Source organism: Seriola dumerili, unplaced genomic scaffold (assembly GCF_002260705.1).
Source record: "Seriola dumerili isolate Sdu_G_001 unplaced genomic scaffold, Sdu_1.0 BDQW01000025.1, whole genome shotgun sequence".
Lineage (NCBI taxonomy): Eukaryota > Metazoa > Chordata > Actinopteri > Carangiformes > Carangidae > Seriola > Seriola dumerili.
The window spans coordinates 1,724,155-1,738,602 of NW_019174280.1; the positions used below are offsets into that span (position 1 = coordinate 1,724,155).

At 38.8% G+C, this 14,448-nt stretch overlaps 1 protein-coding gene across 1 annotated transcript; it reads left to right on the plus strand.

The window, feature by feature from the left end:
• The first annotated feature begins 8,304 nt into the window (after positions 1-8,304).
• On the plus strand, positions 8,305-14,232 carry LOC111235384. The gene is made up of 3 exons (XM_022763836.1): positions 8,305-8,490; positions 10,417-10,692; positions 13,371-14,232. The coding sequence occupies exons 1-3, from the start codon at positions 8,361-8,363 to the stop codon at positions 14,081-14,083; spliced, it is 1,119 nt and encodes a 372-aa protein (XP_022619557.1). The 5' UTR covers positions 8,305-8,360; the 3' UTR covers positions 14,084-14,232.
• Positions 14,233-14,448: the final 216 nt, after the last annotated feature.

Here is a 14,448-nt window from a genome sequence, read left to right on the forward strand (position 1 = left end):
TGTTTATTTATTATTAACTGTTATTATTATTATTACTGCTACCAATGAGCTACTGAACATATCAATTTACCCATATATATTTAATACAATTCTATTTATTCTAACTTATTTTGTATCTTATGCCTATTGTATATTTGATTCTTCTTACTGTGTGCTGTAAGGTGTCCATGAGTGCTTTGAAAGGTGCCTATAAATAAAATGTATTATTAGAATTAGTTAACATGAGCAAACCTTGCATCAAAAAACAATTCAAGGTACTGATTAGATATGAAATAGAATCCAGGAAGTCCAGACTGAAGTGTTTAAAGGTTTATCAGACACACTGTGCAGGGGTTTTAATATTGTGAGACTGAATTTTACAACTGTGGAAAGTAATCATGAGAAATCATTTTACCTTGAGTTGCGACAGGTGAACAGTAGAAACACAGTGTCGGCCATTTTTCAGTGTAATCTACCTGGAATTCGTCCTTGTACTACATATTTGACAGATAATCTCACATTTTAGCCAAAGCTTAGCCCGATTCAACCTTCACAGTGTTTTCATTAGAAACACTGATGTAAACAGAAACCTTCTTTACAACAAAGCTCCACAGGGAACCCTCAACTAATTGAGCAATTAATTAACTAATTGAGTAACTTAGCAACTTAGTCACTCCCAGCAAATCTGAAACTTTAAATGAAGCAGACAGGGTGAGAGGACTGGAAAAAAACAATGGCGTTCCCTGATGGCGTGAGTGAGAAGGAAGGATCAGACACACTGATGTCTTATCTTACAACACACACACACACGCACACACGCACACACACACACACACAAGACAAGGGGTATGCAAGTCAGTGTCATGCTGAAATGTTAACACACACACATTGAACCTCCTATTCTATTTTGTCCCATTGGGGTTTCGATTTTCACTATAGAGCGTGTGTGTGTATGCGTTCAATATACACACACACACGCACACACACACACATACACACACACACACACACAAACTCACAACATTACAACTACAATGGCCTTCGCTCTGAACCACTTCCCTCTGTTTTTGAAGGCGATCGGCACAACGATATGAGACCCCTACACACACACACACACACACACACACACACACACACACACACACAGACAGACAGATATGGCTCAAGCCCTCCACCCTTGTTAAGCAGTATCAAGATCAGGAAACATTGCTATGTTTCCCAACACACACACACACGCTCACACACATCCTCGACAGTCTGCATCCCCCCCACACACACACACACACACACACACACACCCTTCCTTTCGTGCCTCTGTGGTGACTGAGGGGGAAAATCAGCCGAACTGAGTCACACACTGTTTTCATGGATCAATGTTGACCTGACTGAACACACACATGCTCCAACACGTTCATACTGGGAACGGCCCAGTACAGCCACTGTCCTCAAGGAATTTGTCCTCAGAATTTCCTGGGATTTTATTTTGAAGTCTTGAAATCTTGATAAAATCCTTATAAAGACATGTCACAGTAAAACACTCTGACTTGAATGAGGCTTGCTATTGGAAGACATACCTTATTTGTCAGGGTACAGTCCTGGGGTGCCAGTAGTCTGGGAATGTTGCTCAACAAAGTGCACTCCAGTGAAGCTCTTAACATTATTTTGAAAGTTACACCACAGCAGGAAATTCCTGTTCCTGAAATTCCATTGCATGTAGCATTTAAAGATAGTTGCTCATAAGAATTTCGTATATCAAATACTTTCTTTCCTCGTAGCTCATTTTTATTAGTTTTGTTTTTATTGTATTTCTTAGGGCAGGAATATTTTAAAGATATAATAATAAAATATGTTTTAAATCTGTGTTCAATAAAAACAACACTAAAGATATTTCTTAAGCCATGCTATTGGAGTTGCTGTAGGGATAGTGATTCAGTCTGTCTTCCACTCTGGGTCAGACTGAAATATCTCAACATCTACTGGTTGGACTGAGATAAAATGTTCTTCAGACATTCATGTTTCCAAAAGGATGAATCCTAATGACTTTGGTGATCCCCTTAATTTTCCTCTTGTACCACTGTGAGATTGACATTTTTAGTTTTGAGTGAAATAATTTATCAAGATGGATTGTGATGAAATTAGGTTCAGATGTTCATGTTCCCCTCAGGATGAACTGTAATAACCTTGAAATTAAAATTATAACAAAGCTCTGACACTTTAATTTATGACCAAATTCATGCAAAATCAATGACATTCCTATCAGCCTCAACTGTAGTGTGTGTTTATTGCTACTGCACAAATGTGCTAACTAATGTGCATGCTAACATGCTAAACTAAGATATGTTAGCATCGCCCTTAAAGCACCTCTGTGCCAAACTACAGCCTAACACAGCCGCTAACATGGCTTCAGACATTTTTTAAAAAATCGTTTCTGTTACTTTACACATTAGATGAAACATTTTTGTTGTTATTTTAGTTTGTGTCTGTGGCAATTTCGTCTTTGTTTAAACCGACTAAAACATTGGTGGAGGACTGTTTGTGCTGGGAAGCTCCCAGGTGTGAACACTGAGGCAAGGGGCGTTCGTGCCCTGAATAAATAAAATGTGGAGAAAAACAAGTTCAGCGCCAGTGAATGAGCAACCCTCCAGTTTATTCCCGAACAATGAGAGAGGAGGAGGACCATCTGAAACACCACAGAAGAAGGAGGGAAGTCGGAGAAAAGGAGGAAGAGAGTGAAGGACTTGCAGAAAGAAAGGCTGCCCGTCGTTTCGTGACTGCTGGTGATTTAGTGGTAATTAATCAAAGAGAGAGAGAGAGAGAGAAAGAGAGAGAGAGACCCGTAGAGAGCCAGTGGCAGGGAAAAAGAGCTGTACGTGAGGGCAGTGTGAGGATGTTGAAGAAGCAGAAAGCGAGGAAGTGGTGCACGGTGGCTGGAGTGTGTTTGTGTGCGTCAGAGAGAGACAGAGAGAGAGAGAGAGTGTGTGTGATTGTGTGTGTGTGTGTGCGTTGGGTAGTCAATGGTGTTGATTCAGGCGACGCACGGCAAAACAGTGATTGTTTGGTCTCTGAAGTCAGATTCTCAGGCTCAGAGTCCTGAACAGCTTTAAATACACCCTGACCCACTGCTGGAAAGACTGGAAACTGGTTTACTGACTAGTTTACTGACTGGATTAAATGTCCTGGAAGAATATTAAAAGCATATGCAGTCTAGTGCAAAAACACAATTTTTGACTGGTTTATTTACTGGATTAATATTAATTCAGCTTTCAGAATAAAAACCAATAAACAAAAATATTCCACAAAAATGCCATCACCTCCTTTAACCACCATGTATGAGATATTGGTATCGTCTGACTATATCAGCTGCTAAACAAGCAATGCAGAGAGGCACCACTCAGCTGGACACACAGACTGAGAGAAATAGTTGTGTAAAGGAAACCCTGTCTCCTGTCTCACCTCTGCACAGCTGATCAGTCACATAATGAAGCGGGTGTAAATGCTGGATTGTCAGTTTCAGAAAGTGGTAGAAATTTTTGGATGCAGCGAGTCAGTTAATTTGTGGAGGGAGGTTGTTTAACCACCGGAAAGGCTCTTCTGATGGAGTACAGTATATACTGCAGCTTAAAGAGGCTTTCAGACTGCGAGCGGTTATTGCTGCATCTGCCATGGCAGTGTTGGTGTTTTTGTGGGGTGTGTATTTTCAGGAGGCAGCAGGACATAACCCAATACAGCAGAGGTTAACATTGCATTTTTTAAAAATATTCATATATTCATTTTTATTATGAAACCAGACCTACAGACATTAACCAGAATATAATAATATAATATAAAATGAAACATATCAAATATCAAAATAATATATCACTTTGTTTGTTGTTTATCTTTTTCTGCAACCTGATTAGTGTTTGTCACCAACATACAGTTATGTAGTCACATGTACACACACACACACACACATACACACACACACACAGTTTGACATATCCACTGTAAACTGTCATCTACCACATTCTCAGCGTTCCTCACGTTTCTTCCTGTTAATCTTTAGGAGAGAGTTACACCAGACTGTGTGTATGAGTGTGTGTGTATCATGTGTGTATCATGTGCTTCTGAGTGTATGAATGTATTTGTGTGTGTGTGTGTTTGTGTGTGTGTGTCTGTGTGTGTGTGTGTGTGTGTGTGTGTGTGTGTGTGTGTGTGTGCGTGTGCGTGTGCGTGTGCATGTGTGAAAAAATGTTATGTGAGACTGACACACACAGACACATACACACACACACACACTGAAGCTCCACCCTTTGTCTGTCCAGCCGATGTGAGATCAGTTTTACTGGTAGAAAATCAGATGGAGTCTTGTCCACTCAGCCTCTCCGATCTGTATCTGGATAAAAGTTTCCTGCCCTTCTCCCTGCTGGAGCAACATGGAGGCTTATTGGTATCATGTGAAATCTAACACAATGAAAAAGGCCCCCTCTGGACAGGAGAATGACATCCAGACTGAAAAAGTCTCAAAACAACAACAAACAACACTGCTGCATCGCTTGTAGTGGTTCAGTGTCTCTTGGTGGTTGTCTTGTATCTCTTTGTGGTTGTTTTGTGTCTCTTTGTGGTTGTTTTGTGTCTCTTTGTGGTTGTTTTGTGTCTCTTTGAGGTTGTTTTGTGTCTCTTTGTGGTTGTTTTGTGTCTCTTTGAGGTCATCTTATGTCTCTTAGTTGTTGTTTGTTAATGAGTCTTGTTGGAAAGTCGCTTACACAGATTTTAATATTAAGAAGTCAACTATCTATCATCTTCTTACTCCAATACGGGGGGCCACCAGGGACCTGTGCCAACCCTCTGGCCCCACCCTGAAGTCAGGCTTGCTGTTTTCCCCAGTCTTTATGCTAAGCTAGGCTAAATGGCTACATGTATAGATATGACAGGGGGGTCAATCATCTTATCTAACGCTCCACCAGAAATTGAACAAGTGTATTTCCCAAAAAGTTGAACTATTCCTTGGAGATAATTAGGAGTAAGTTGGAATAATTTTATTTTCAGACACAGTCCTCTGTTTATTCCTATTTAAATGCATCAGTAATCACTTTGGAAGAGATTGACTACTAAAGTTTTGAGAAGATATACACTTTATCTGTCACGAATAAATCACATTGTCACAATCATTTCATGGAAAGAGGTAAAAAATATTTTATTCCAGCTTTATGAGCAACAGTGTATGATGAGAACTGTGTGTATGAGCGTGTGTCCAAATAGCAGAGAAGGGTGTGTGTAATTATATCTCTTCTGGCTAACTCTGACCCATTTCTCAGCCTTGTCTGCAACTGAGAGTGTGTCTGTGCGTACTGTATGTGTGTGTGTGTGTATGTGTGTGTGTGTGTGTGTGTGTGTGTGTGTGTGTGTGTGTGTGTAAGTCTGCTCCCACGTCCTGGTCACACCATTCCCAAGATACTGCCAACACCCTGGGGCGCTCACTTTACTGTCACACATACTCACACACACACACACACACACACACACACACAGAGCTGCAGCCGTCTGCTGACCACCCTCCACCACACTGTTGCATAACAAGAGAACAGAGGAGGAAAGAGAAGAGAAGAAACAAGAGATGGAGGAAAGAAGCAAAAGAAAGTGAGTCTGAGAAACAAAGAGAAAGAAATGTGATACGAACAAAGAGGAAACAGAGGAATAAAAAGACCATTTTCTGCTGATGTCATGCTTTAATCTGTGTTTGCATACTGTGCCTTTGTCACCTCAGCTCTCTTTTGTATAGTTGGTATGACAAACTTGAACTGGAAACACTGGTATTGTGCAGTAAACATAACAAAGCAGATTCTTTTCTGAATTCTTTCTCAGAAAAAAAGTTGAAATTTTTCAGTCACAACTTACTTCTAAGTTTGTCACACTGACAAAAATGTACATCAGGCATTTTTTCAATAATAGAAATCACCTCTGCAGCCAGATGTTTGCTGCGGGAATGACAACTGCTGCACTGACAGAAGGCCTTAAAGACATGTTTGACACTCTCAGCCTCTAACATGACGTCACGACCCCTTTGTCCACATGTCCCTTCAGTCAGTGTGTCTGTGTGTTTTCAGGATTTCCTGCTGCTGCACTGACCTCTGCAGGCTCTATTTTTAAATTGGTTGACCTTTGACCCCTGCTGCTTTATTTAGGCTAGAAAACAGTCTGGGAAACTTAAAGGGATTTCCCAAACTTGCTGTGTGTCTGCGCATAAATTTAGACGTACATTTCGGCACTTTTCTGCCACTACAAAGTGTGAAATTCTCATAAGAACCTGCCTGAGTTTAACATGCAAATACTGAAACTATAATACAGTTTCTGAGGAGCGTCGTCTGTGTCTGTTTTAGAAAAGATGTTGAACTGGAGGAGAAGCTTTTAAACTTTTCAAAATTCAAGAATCATTTGGAAGTTTTCACAAATCTGGTCAAAAAATCAAAAATTTAAAAGTCTCTGATAAAACAGTTAAAATGTCTGTAATGCAGTATGCTGTACCACATATTTTTTCTGGTAGTTTACTAGATGTTGACTGTGATTTTGGAAACCACAAACCAAACCATCGTGGGACTGATCTGCTAAGGGGAGCCGGGGGCTTAAATGAGGTGCTGGGCACCCATTTAACCCCCACTCTTGCCTCTCTCTGTGCAATTTGTACCCTTTTTCTGAGCTGAGATACTGTCTACACCCAGTTGGACTGTGTGAAAATTTGATGAATTAAGGAATATGGACTAAATTTACTAAATGAGGACTTTCTTAAAACTAGACTCTGACAAATGGGGGCTTTCAAGACATGACTTCATCCCCCTTAAGGTTCCTAGAAGTGAACTTGCAAAGTTTTATTTAAATTCACATAGTCTATTTGAGACACAGTAAACCTGGAGAGTTTTGGGGCCTGGACTTGGAAGCAATATTCCAGCTCTGAAAGAAACCACCTGTGAGGAAGAATATAATACGATAGGACCTAATGATGTTAGCTCAAGACTTACACGAGCAGCGTGGATCAGATTTTCTGTTTCTTTCTGTTTGAACATCTTGACACCTGATAGGTGAAGACAGAAGATACTTTCCCTGCATGGAAACATCAAACATATTATTATTTAATCAGATCTGAGTGCACAGCTGAGGACTTTTTGGAGCAATGTCGCCTCCTAGAGGGAGCTTGTGAGACCTACAATAATCACTGTTCTTTGTGTTGACCATATGGAAAGCTGCTGCTAACACTGCACTGAGCAAGTTATTTACATATCCAGCTCCAGGTGGGTGACTGCCAAAGCTGCTGCCAACAGCTGTGTGTTTCATACACATTCCTATTGTTTAATCTAAGGTGTAGCCAAACCAAAGTGTAGGACATTTGCATTAAGTTGAAGTTGTATGCTGCTTGTTGCCACTTTGCATCCTCATAGATGTAGTGCAGTTATTTCTGTTGAAAACGCATCCTGCTGCTTCTTGTGTCTTTGTAGCTGAGAGTAAGGATAGGGGAGTTGCATGCAAATGTCCCTTGGCACTGGTCCACACCCAGAAGAAACAATACACAAACAAAAGCGCACAATTGCCAAACCGCCCAGTCAGCTGAATATGTAAATAATGCACTCAGTGGCTGAACGAAACGATCTGCCTCTTTGTTTTCTGCTTTGTCTTCAAAGAATAAATCCATAATTTTAAGCGTTAATCCTGTCCATACTGAGCAGCAAAATCTGTATCATTGTAGATGAAGAAAGATATAACTTGAAAGAAAAGTACTACTTTAAATCAAAATTAAATTTCAAAGGAATAGTCAGACAATTTGGGTTAATAAGCTTATTTGCTGTCTTATGGAGAGTTAGAGAAAAGAGTTGATACCACGTTTTGCTGTTGTTTTGTTGGTCTTAGATTTTTGTTTTTGTACAGATTAACCAAATTAATATTTACATCAAAATTATGAGATAGTCTGATTTTTTAGGTAAAGAATCTTACTTGCTCAGCCACTGTTATAAGATAGTAAGTTAGAATAATGAGAACTTAATAGTTTTTTAAAAACTATTTTATTTTTTTATTTTTTTATCATTACTAACTTTGTTGTCTGTTACACAACTGTTACACTGAAACAAATGAGAATGCTTGAATAAAAGGTTGAGGGATTAATTAAATATTACTTACAAATATCACATGAAATAGTACTATGAAAAAATGATAAATAGGTAAATACAAATTGAAGAAAAAACAGAAAAACATTGCGCACACTTTTATGCAAATGTAGTGTGACGCGCGGAACTGCAGCCAATAGGGTTTGTTTACATTCGCACCGGAAACGGAATCACACCGTTGTTGTTTTTTTTTTTCCCCTATTCTTCTCGCTCCGCTGCTTCAGGCAGGTACAGAAGTTTTGAACAAACATGGAGTACAAACTCATCATGGCGGTCTCCGGCTTCCCGAGTCTCTACGACACAAATTCACTGACCTACAGGGACCTGAACATGCGGAGCGACGCTTGGAGGCAGGTCGCGGAGATCGTCGGGGTTCCCGGTGAGTGGCTCAAGTTTTCCGCCGTTGAACATCAAACAACAGCCGCTCGACGAACCGTGTGTTCACACAACTCACCTTAACGACACGGTGTTAATGTGACCGAGTTTCCAGGCTGAATTTAAACACTTTATCTATTGTTATTTCCATCAAATCCCTGTTGAAAAGATCAAAACAATAACTGTCCATGCCTAAATATGTTCCGACTGTCTGTGGCTTCCCAGCCCGGAGCTCATTGGTTCCTATTGAAGCGTATTTCAACAGTCATGTAATAAATGAAGGTTTCAATGTTCACTTTGTGTTGACACTGTATTAAAGACGTGTTGATGGGGGATATAGTTTGTTTCTAATATTTTGGCTTCCCTATTTATATCAGTGAGTGTAAGCTAAATATCAAAGAACAGATTTCAGTATAATGCAATACAACTTCAGCATCATAACACCTCTGTAACACAATTTTAATCAAAAAACGGAACATTTTAACCTTTTTGAAGGAGGGTTTATTGAGGGACTTTTGTATTCGCTTTGGCTGCGTGTAACTAATAAATTGCCCACTGAGTGTTTCGTTTTCCTGAAGGAGCAGGTCACTGGAGGTTTGTAAGGGACTGTTTTCAGGAACCTTTGACCACTAATAGTGCTATGTATGAAATGTTTTTTTTCTAAACGTATTAATGATTATATGTTCAGATTCCATAATGTGTCATTTGAATTAAATTTTCACAGTTCTAAAGGCAAATACTTTTACCTTGCAAACTTAACTACAGTATGAGTCAAATATTTCCGGATCTAAAAAAAACTAAACAAATCAGACATTTGCAAACAAATAATAAAATGCAACAGAACTGTGTAAAATAAACAAATGAATGTAATAAAAATATTTCAAATAGGTCAGGTAATAAACACTTAAAAACTAGATTAAAGGGGTTGAAGTTAAAATGTTTCTTTAAGGAATTTACAGAAGTTGCATGTTGGATATTTCTGAGCAGGCTGTTCCACAGTTTTAGTTCATAATAAGAAAAGGCCTATACACATTTCTTGGTCTTACCTGTTGATACTGTAGCGTTCAGTGACATAAGACAGCTGGTGGATGTGTGTAGAGAGAGTCGACAAACTATGGAGGTGTAAAAAATCAGCACCTTGTAAAACAGTAACAAAACTTTTAAATTTTATTCTGAAAGAGACAGGGAGCCAGATAAAAATCCAAGATAAATATTAAAAATACAATTTAAACATGGAACGAGTGAAAACTGTGTGAACACAAAGGCTTTTGAGACTCCATTTGTTTGTAGGAGTAAAAAGAATTAGATGATAGAGTGATAGCTGGCATCTCAATAAGAGAAAAAAAAATCTGTAAAATGTTGCATCTTTTCTTTGGCCTCCATTTAAAATTTTGGAAAAGGTCTCCGGCTTTAAATAAAAATACATGTTCATGTAAATGCGACACAATCTATTGTTTTTATTTACAAGCAACAAAATTAAAGAAGACAATTTTTGAAATTACACAAGAAGTTACACAAGAGATAATTATTTTAATTAAAATATCTTGGCAATGTGAGAAATGAAGTAGGTGAATTTGTGCCTTTACCTCAAACAAAGGCTTTCGTAGGCATTAAAAAGTCTAAAATAGTTGTTGTCACCTGCAGTAACTGTTATATACTGCTGCCTGTATGATATAAAATATCATAATAACCACAGGCCATATCGTCTTATCTGGTTTTCATTGATGTCTTTCATACTTTAGCCAGTGTGACCATGAAAAGGAATTAAACTGGATTGTATTTGGTATTCAAGTAAAAGTCTGTTGAGATATGTTAGTAGGAAACATTTATTGCTGGTTTTCATGGGATCTGTTATAAAAAAAAAATATAGTCTGACAAAATCTGTTGTAGACTATGTAGTCATGTAGATTGTATTCTTCATGTTCTTCAGAGTCTGAATGCAGAAGGAAGTGGAAGACGCTGAGAGACCAACACAGGAGGGAAAGGCAGCGGGAGAAAGAGAGGCGCGAGAGTGGCATCGGCCTCTTTAACTACCGGCCGTGGAGATACTCATCGATTTTGTCCTTTTTGAACCCGTTCATTGATGCCAGAGCTGCAGGCACCAACGGCTGGGCTCTGGACCCACAGCCCTCTCACTTCCATGCCTCCGAACTGGTGGGCTGCAGTACGACCACGGAGGTGCGGAGCGATGACGACGAGAATTATGGTTTGTAGAGGAGGATGTTTAATACATTGAAATAAGTTCTAAATCAAGTATTGCCAAAGCAGGTTGTATAAAAATGAAGAATTATGAATAATAATCCTGATTATTTTAAGGAAAACATTACAACACAGCTACTCAAAATGAAAACAAAAACGAATGGTTACGTTTATTTAGTCTTCAGTCACTGTCATAAAGGTCAAGGATTTCCAACAATTTATAATTTATGACTAATTTATAACTATACATATTCACATGAGTCCATCAACAGGAAACTAACTGGCAAAAGTAATTTCATTAAGCAATAGTAATTAAGCAAAAACTTTAATGGTTTCAGCTTCTCACATGTGAATATCATGTGAATATCATCACATTTTTCTCTACTTTCTGACATTTGTATAGAGTTCTATTTTCTATAAGAACTTTATATAGAGGCAGTAATATGAGTGAGTCTGTGTTTTCAGTTTGAGTTTTTTCCCCAGAAAAAGTTAAATGCAGCTTTAAAAGCTGAGTAAATAACATCAACAGTTCATTATTTATCAGAATAATCACTAGTTTATTTTCTTTCAAATAAACTTATTGATGATTCACTTCAGAATAAGAGTAAGAGCTTCACTTTCTCAGTAGTTTGTCAAACGATTATTAAATTTATTATGTTATTAAGAATTTAGTAAGTTTATTAGAGGAGAAAAGAAGCTGCATTACTGTTAAACAAATCAGCTCAGCGGCCATGAAACTGCACAGACTCTAAACAAAGTGAATCACTGGGCTGCAGTGATGGTCATAAGTGGTCATAAAAATCTCATACATACAGATATTCAGAGAAAAGGTAGGTCGTTTGAGTAAGTTTCCTACAATGCACTGTTTATTCAGCCCCCCTGAACATTAAAAACTCAACATTACATCCTTGGTGATGAAGGGTTAAGACTGCATTAATAAAGAGGCAGCTGAGTTTTCAGTCATTGTTGATCTTTTCGCAAGCTTCACTTGGCTTTTCACTGTGTTTTGCTGTGGTGAGCTGTCGTTTTTGTGCAGCTCGACTGGAGGCACAATAGCTATTGTGCCTGTTTTTGTGCAAAGTAAAGAGACAGGACTTCACCGCTGCATCTGCAACAACAACAACAAATAAAAAAACGCCATCGTGTTCAACGCTCGTTTCAGACAGGGGGATTATATTCAGGAGCAGGGCCCATTTTTATCCAACGTCTCAGATTCGCTCTTAGGAATCAGACTGAATGTGAACCTGGGGCTACGCACAGGAAGGAGGGGGACGCCACTGTTTTACAAAACTCACACAGAGAATAAATTATGATGATGGTATTGTTTCTGTCAGCTGTGGCTTGAAATATCAAACAGTGGAAGAAATAGCAACATTGTTACATGGAGGATATCATGGTTAAAAAATCGTCATCTCTATTAGCCATGTGTTTTACTGGGAGAGCCAGGTGTAATTAATATAATTAATTAATAATTACCTCCAACGTGTCTCTTAAGCTCAGTGTCATTAATGACTATCCCTCCTCAGATCGATGTTTAAAATGTGGCACTCAGAGTGAATCATTCATACATGCCTTTTGGCAAAGACATGGCAACATTGAAAGGCAGATTTCTAGAACTTGTAATTATAAAGTGTCATTATCGCTAATGATCTGTCTCCTTCAAAATAAAACACACAACTGGATGGCAGCCTTTTTTTTCATTAGTCTTTAAGAAATGCATATTGCAAAAACAATAAGGAAGCACCTGCACTTCGAAAATGGAAAACATTGATGAAATAGTACTCGCATGTCTTGGTTGTCATCCCTGTGCATGTGGTGCATATACTGTATGTATCTGTATGAGGGGGTGGAAATGGAGTATTACCTGTGCTAACAACCGCATGTGACGGTAATTGACTGTACTTGTGGATGAACTACTAAAACAGGATCAAATCAAATCAAAGATACAATTATGTAATATGTTGAAATTTTTTTTTATTTAATGCATTGTTTTCAGACCCTTAGTCACTGAAATAAAATAAAAAAACAAAACAGGGAAAAAAAAGTATATCCGTCCTTCCATTGAGCCTGAGTGTCTCAGACTGGAGGCTCTGGCCGTTTCTGACGGCCCAGGACACTGGTGGAGCTGTCCTCTAGATCAGCAGAGATAAAGATGTGGTTTCTGGAGCTGAGAAAGTTGAAATGTCTTTACTCCCAGTTCTAAAAGTATCACTCTGAGAAGTTTTTTTATTTCCTGGTTTGAGACACTTGATAAATATGGGCCCAGATTTCTTTTTTTTATAAATAATGACGATAATAATAATAATGATCTTTATTTATAGAGCACTTTTCAAAATCCATGTTATAAAGTGCTTGACAAAGGCAACAAAATAAAATAGATGAGACATAAAATCAATAGGAAGAAAAACAGATAAAGTAATTAGATGTGTAAAAACCAATACAGGGTCATTTTAAGAGAAATAAAAACACCTTAAGGGAAAGTAAAATCTTGGAATAGACAAACGACCTTAAAATAAGTTCTCAGATATTAAAACATAAGAAAATAACTTTGCCTAAATAACAGCAGCCGAAAACACATTAGATTACATTACACTGTAACGATAATCAGTTTTCTAGGTCTGTGGTTTTGCTAGATCACAGCTGTGGGATGGAAATGAAGCATGATTATTTTCTCTGTCTTTTCAGGCATTGCTGTAGCAGACGCAACAACAACAACAACAACATCGTCGTCGTCGTCGTCCTACTCAGAGTTCACCCAGAGGAAGCGACCGTCACCTGCCAACGGAGACACCACCAGATTTAAAGAAGCAAAGACTGAGGAGACCTCAGACACAGTTGCCACAGACGACAGTGTGCAAACACAAGGCCAGCATGTTCACATGAAGGAACTGTTTGAGATGATGATGCATTCAGTTACAACTTTGGCTACGTCCTTAGCTTCGCACTCTTCCTCACAGTCCTCGGATCAACCGACACCCCCTGCGCTCCTGCAGCCTGACCTGCTGCTGCTCCAGCAACGACAGGCCCACTGCAGCCCGCCGCCATCCAACGCCACATCGAGGCTGAACCAGCTGAAAACAGAGGAGCAGGAAGTTGTAATGAGGGAGTTTTTAGACCAAACGGACGACGATGATGTGGAGGAGTTCAGCGAGTCTCCCAGACTTCCTCAAGCCAAGAGGAAGAGCAGCGACAGCCTGCTTGAGGAGTACCTGAGGAGGATGGAGACAAGGGATGCTCAGAGAAACCTGGATCTGGATCAGAGAGACGATGTTACCCTCTTCCTGTTGAGCTTGGCTCCCGCCATGAGAAGACTTTCCGCAGAGAAGCAGTCGTGGATCAGAACCAAAATACAGCAGCTTCTTCACGAGGCAGAGTTCGGTGCCGCAAATTTCCAGTGATCTCAAACTTTTTTCTGCAGCGTGGATCATGTTCTCGAGGACTTCAATAACATTTCAATTCACCAACAGAGAATTCATTTAATCTCCTTTTTATAATACGTTAGATGACGTTCTCCTTTCCTGTGTTTTTGTGCTGTTTTTGATAAAATCTTGTAACAGTTATTTCTGTTTATATATATATATATATATATATATATATGAATTATTAAAGTGAAGTAAACATGGCTTCTGGGTTTTTTTGTTTTTTTTTACATGTGAAAACTACACGATTACATGATTAAAATGTGAAATCATGTAGGAGAGATATTTTAATCACTGCCTACTGGTCACCCCTTAAACTCATTATTATATCTTGGTGCTACTTT

Coding starts and splice junctions, on each gene's coding strand:
- LOC111235384 (XM_022763836.1), top strand. CDS start 8,361: ATGGAGTACAAACTCATCATGGCGGTCTCCGGCTTCCCGAGTCTCTAC. Junction 8,491..10,416: donor GGAGATCGTCGGGGTTCCCG/GTGAGTGGCTCA, acceptor CATGTTCTTCAG/AGTCTGAATGCAGAAGGAAG. Junction 10,693..13,370: donor CGATGACGACGAGAATTATG/GTTTGTAGAGGA, acceptor CTGTCTTTTCAG/GCATTGCTGTAGCAGACGCA.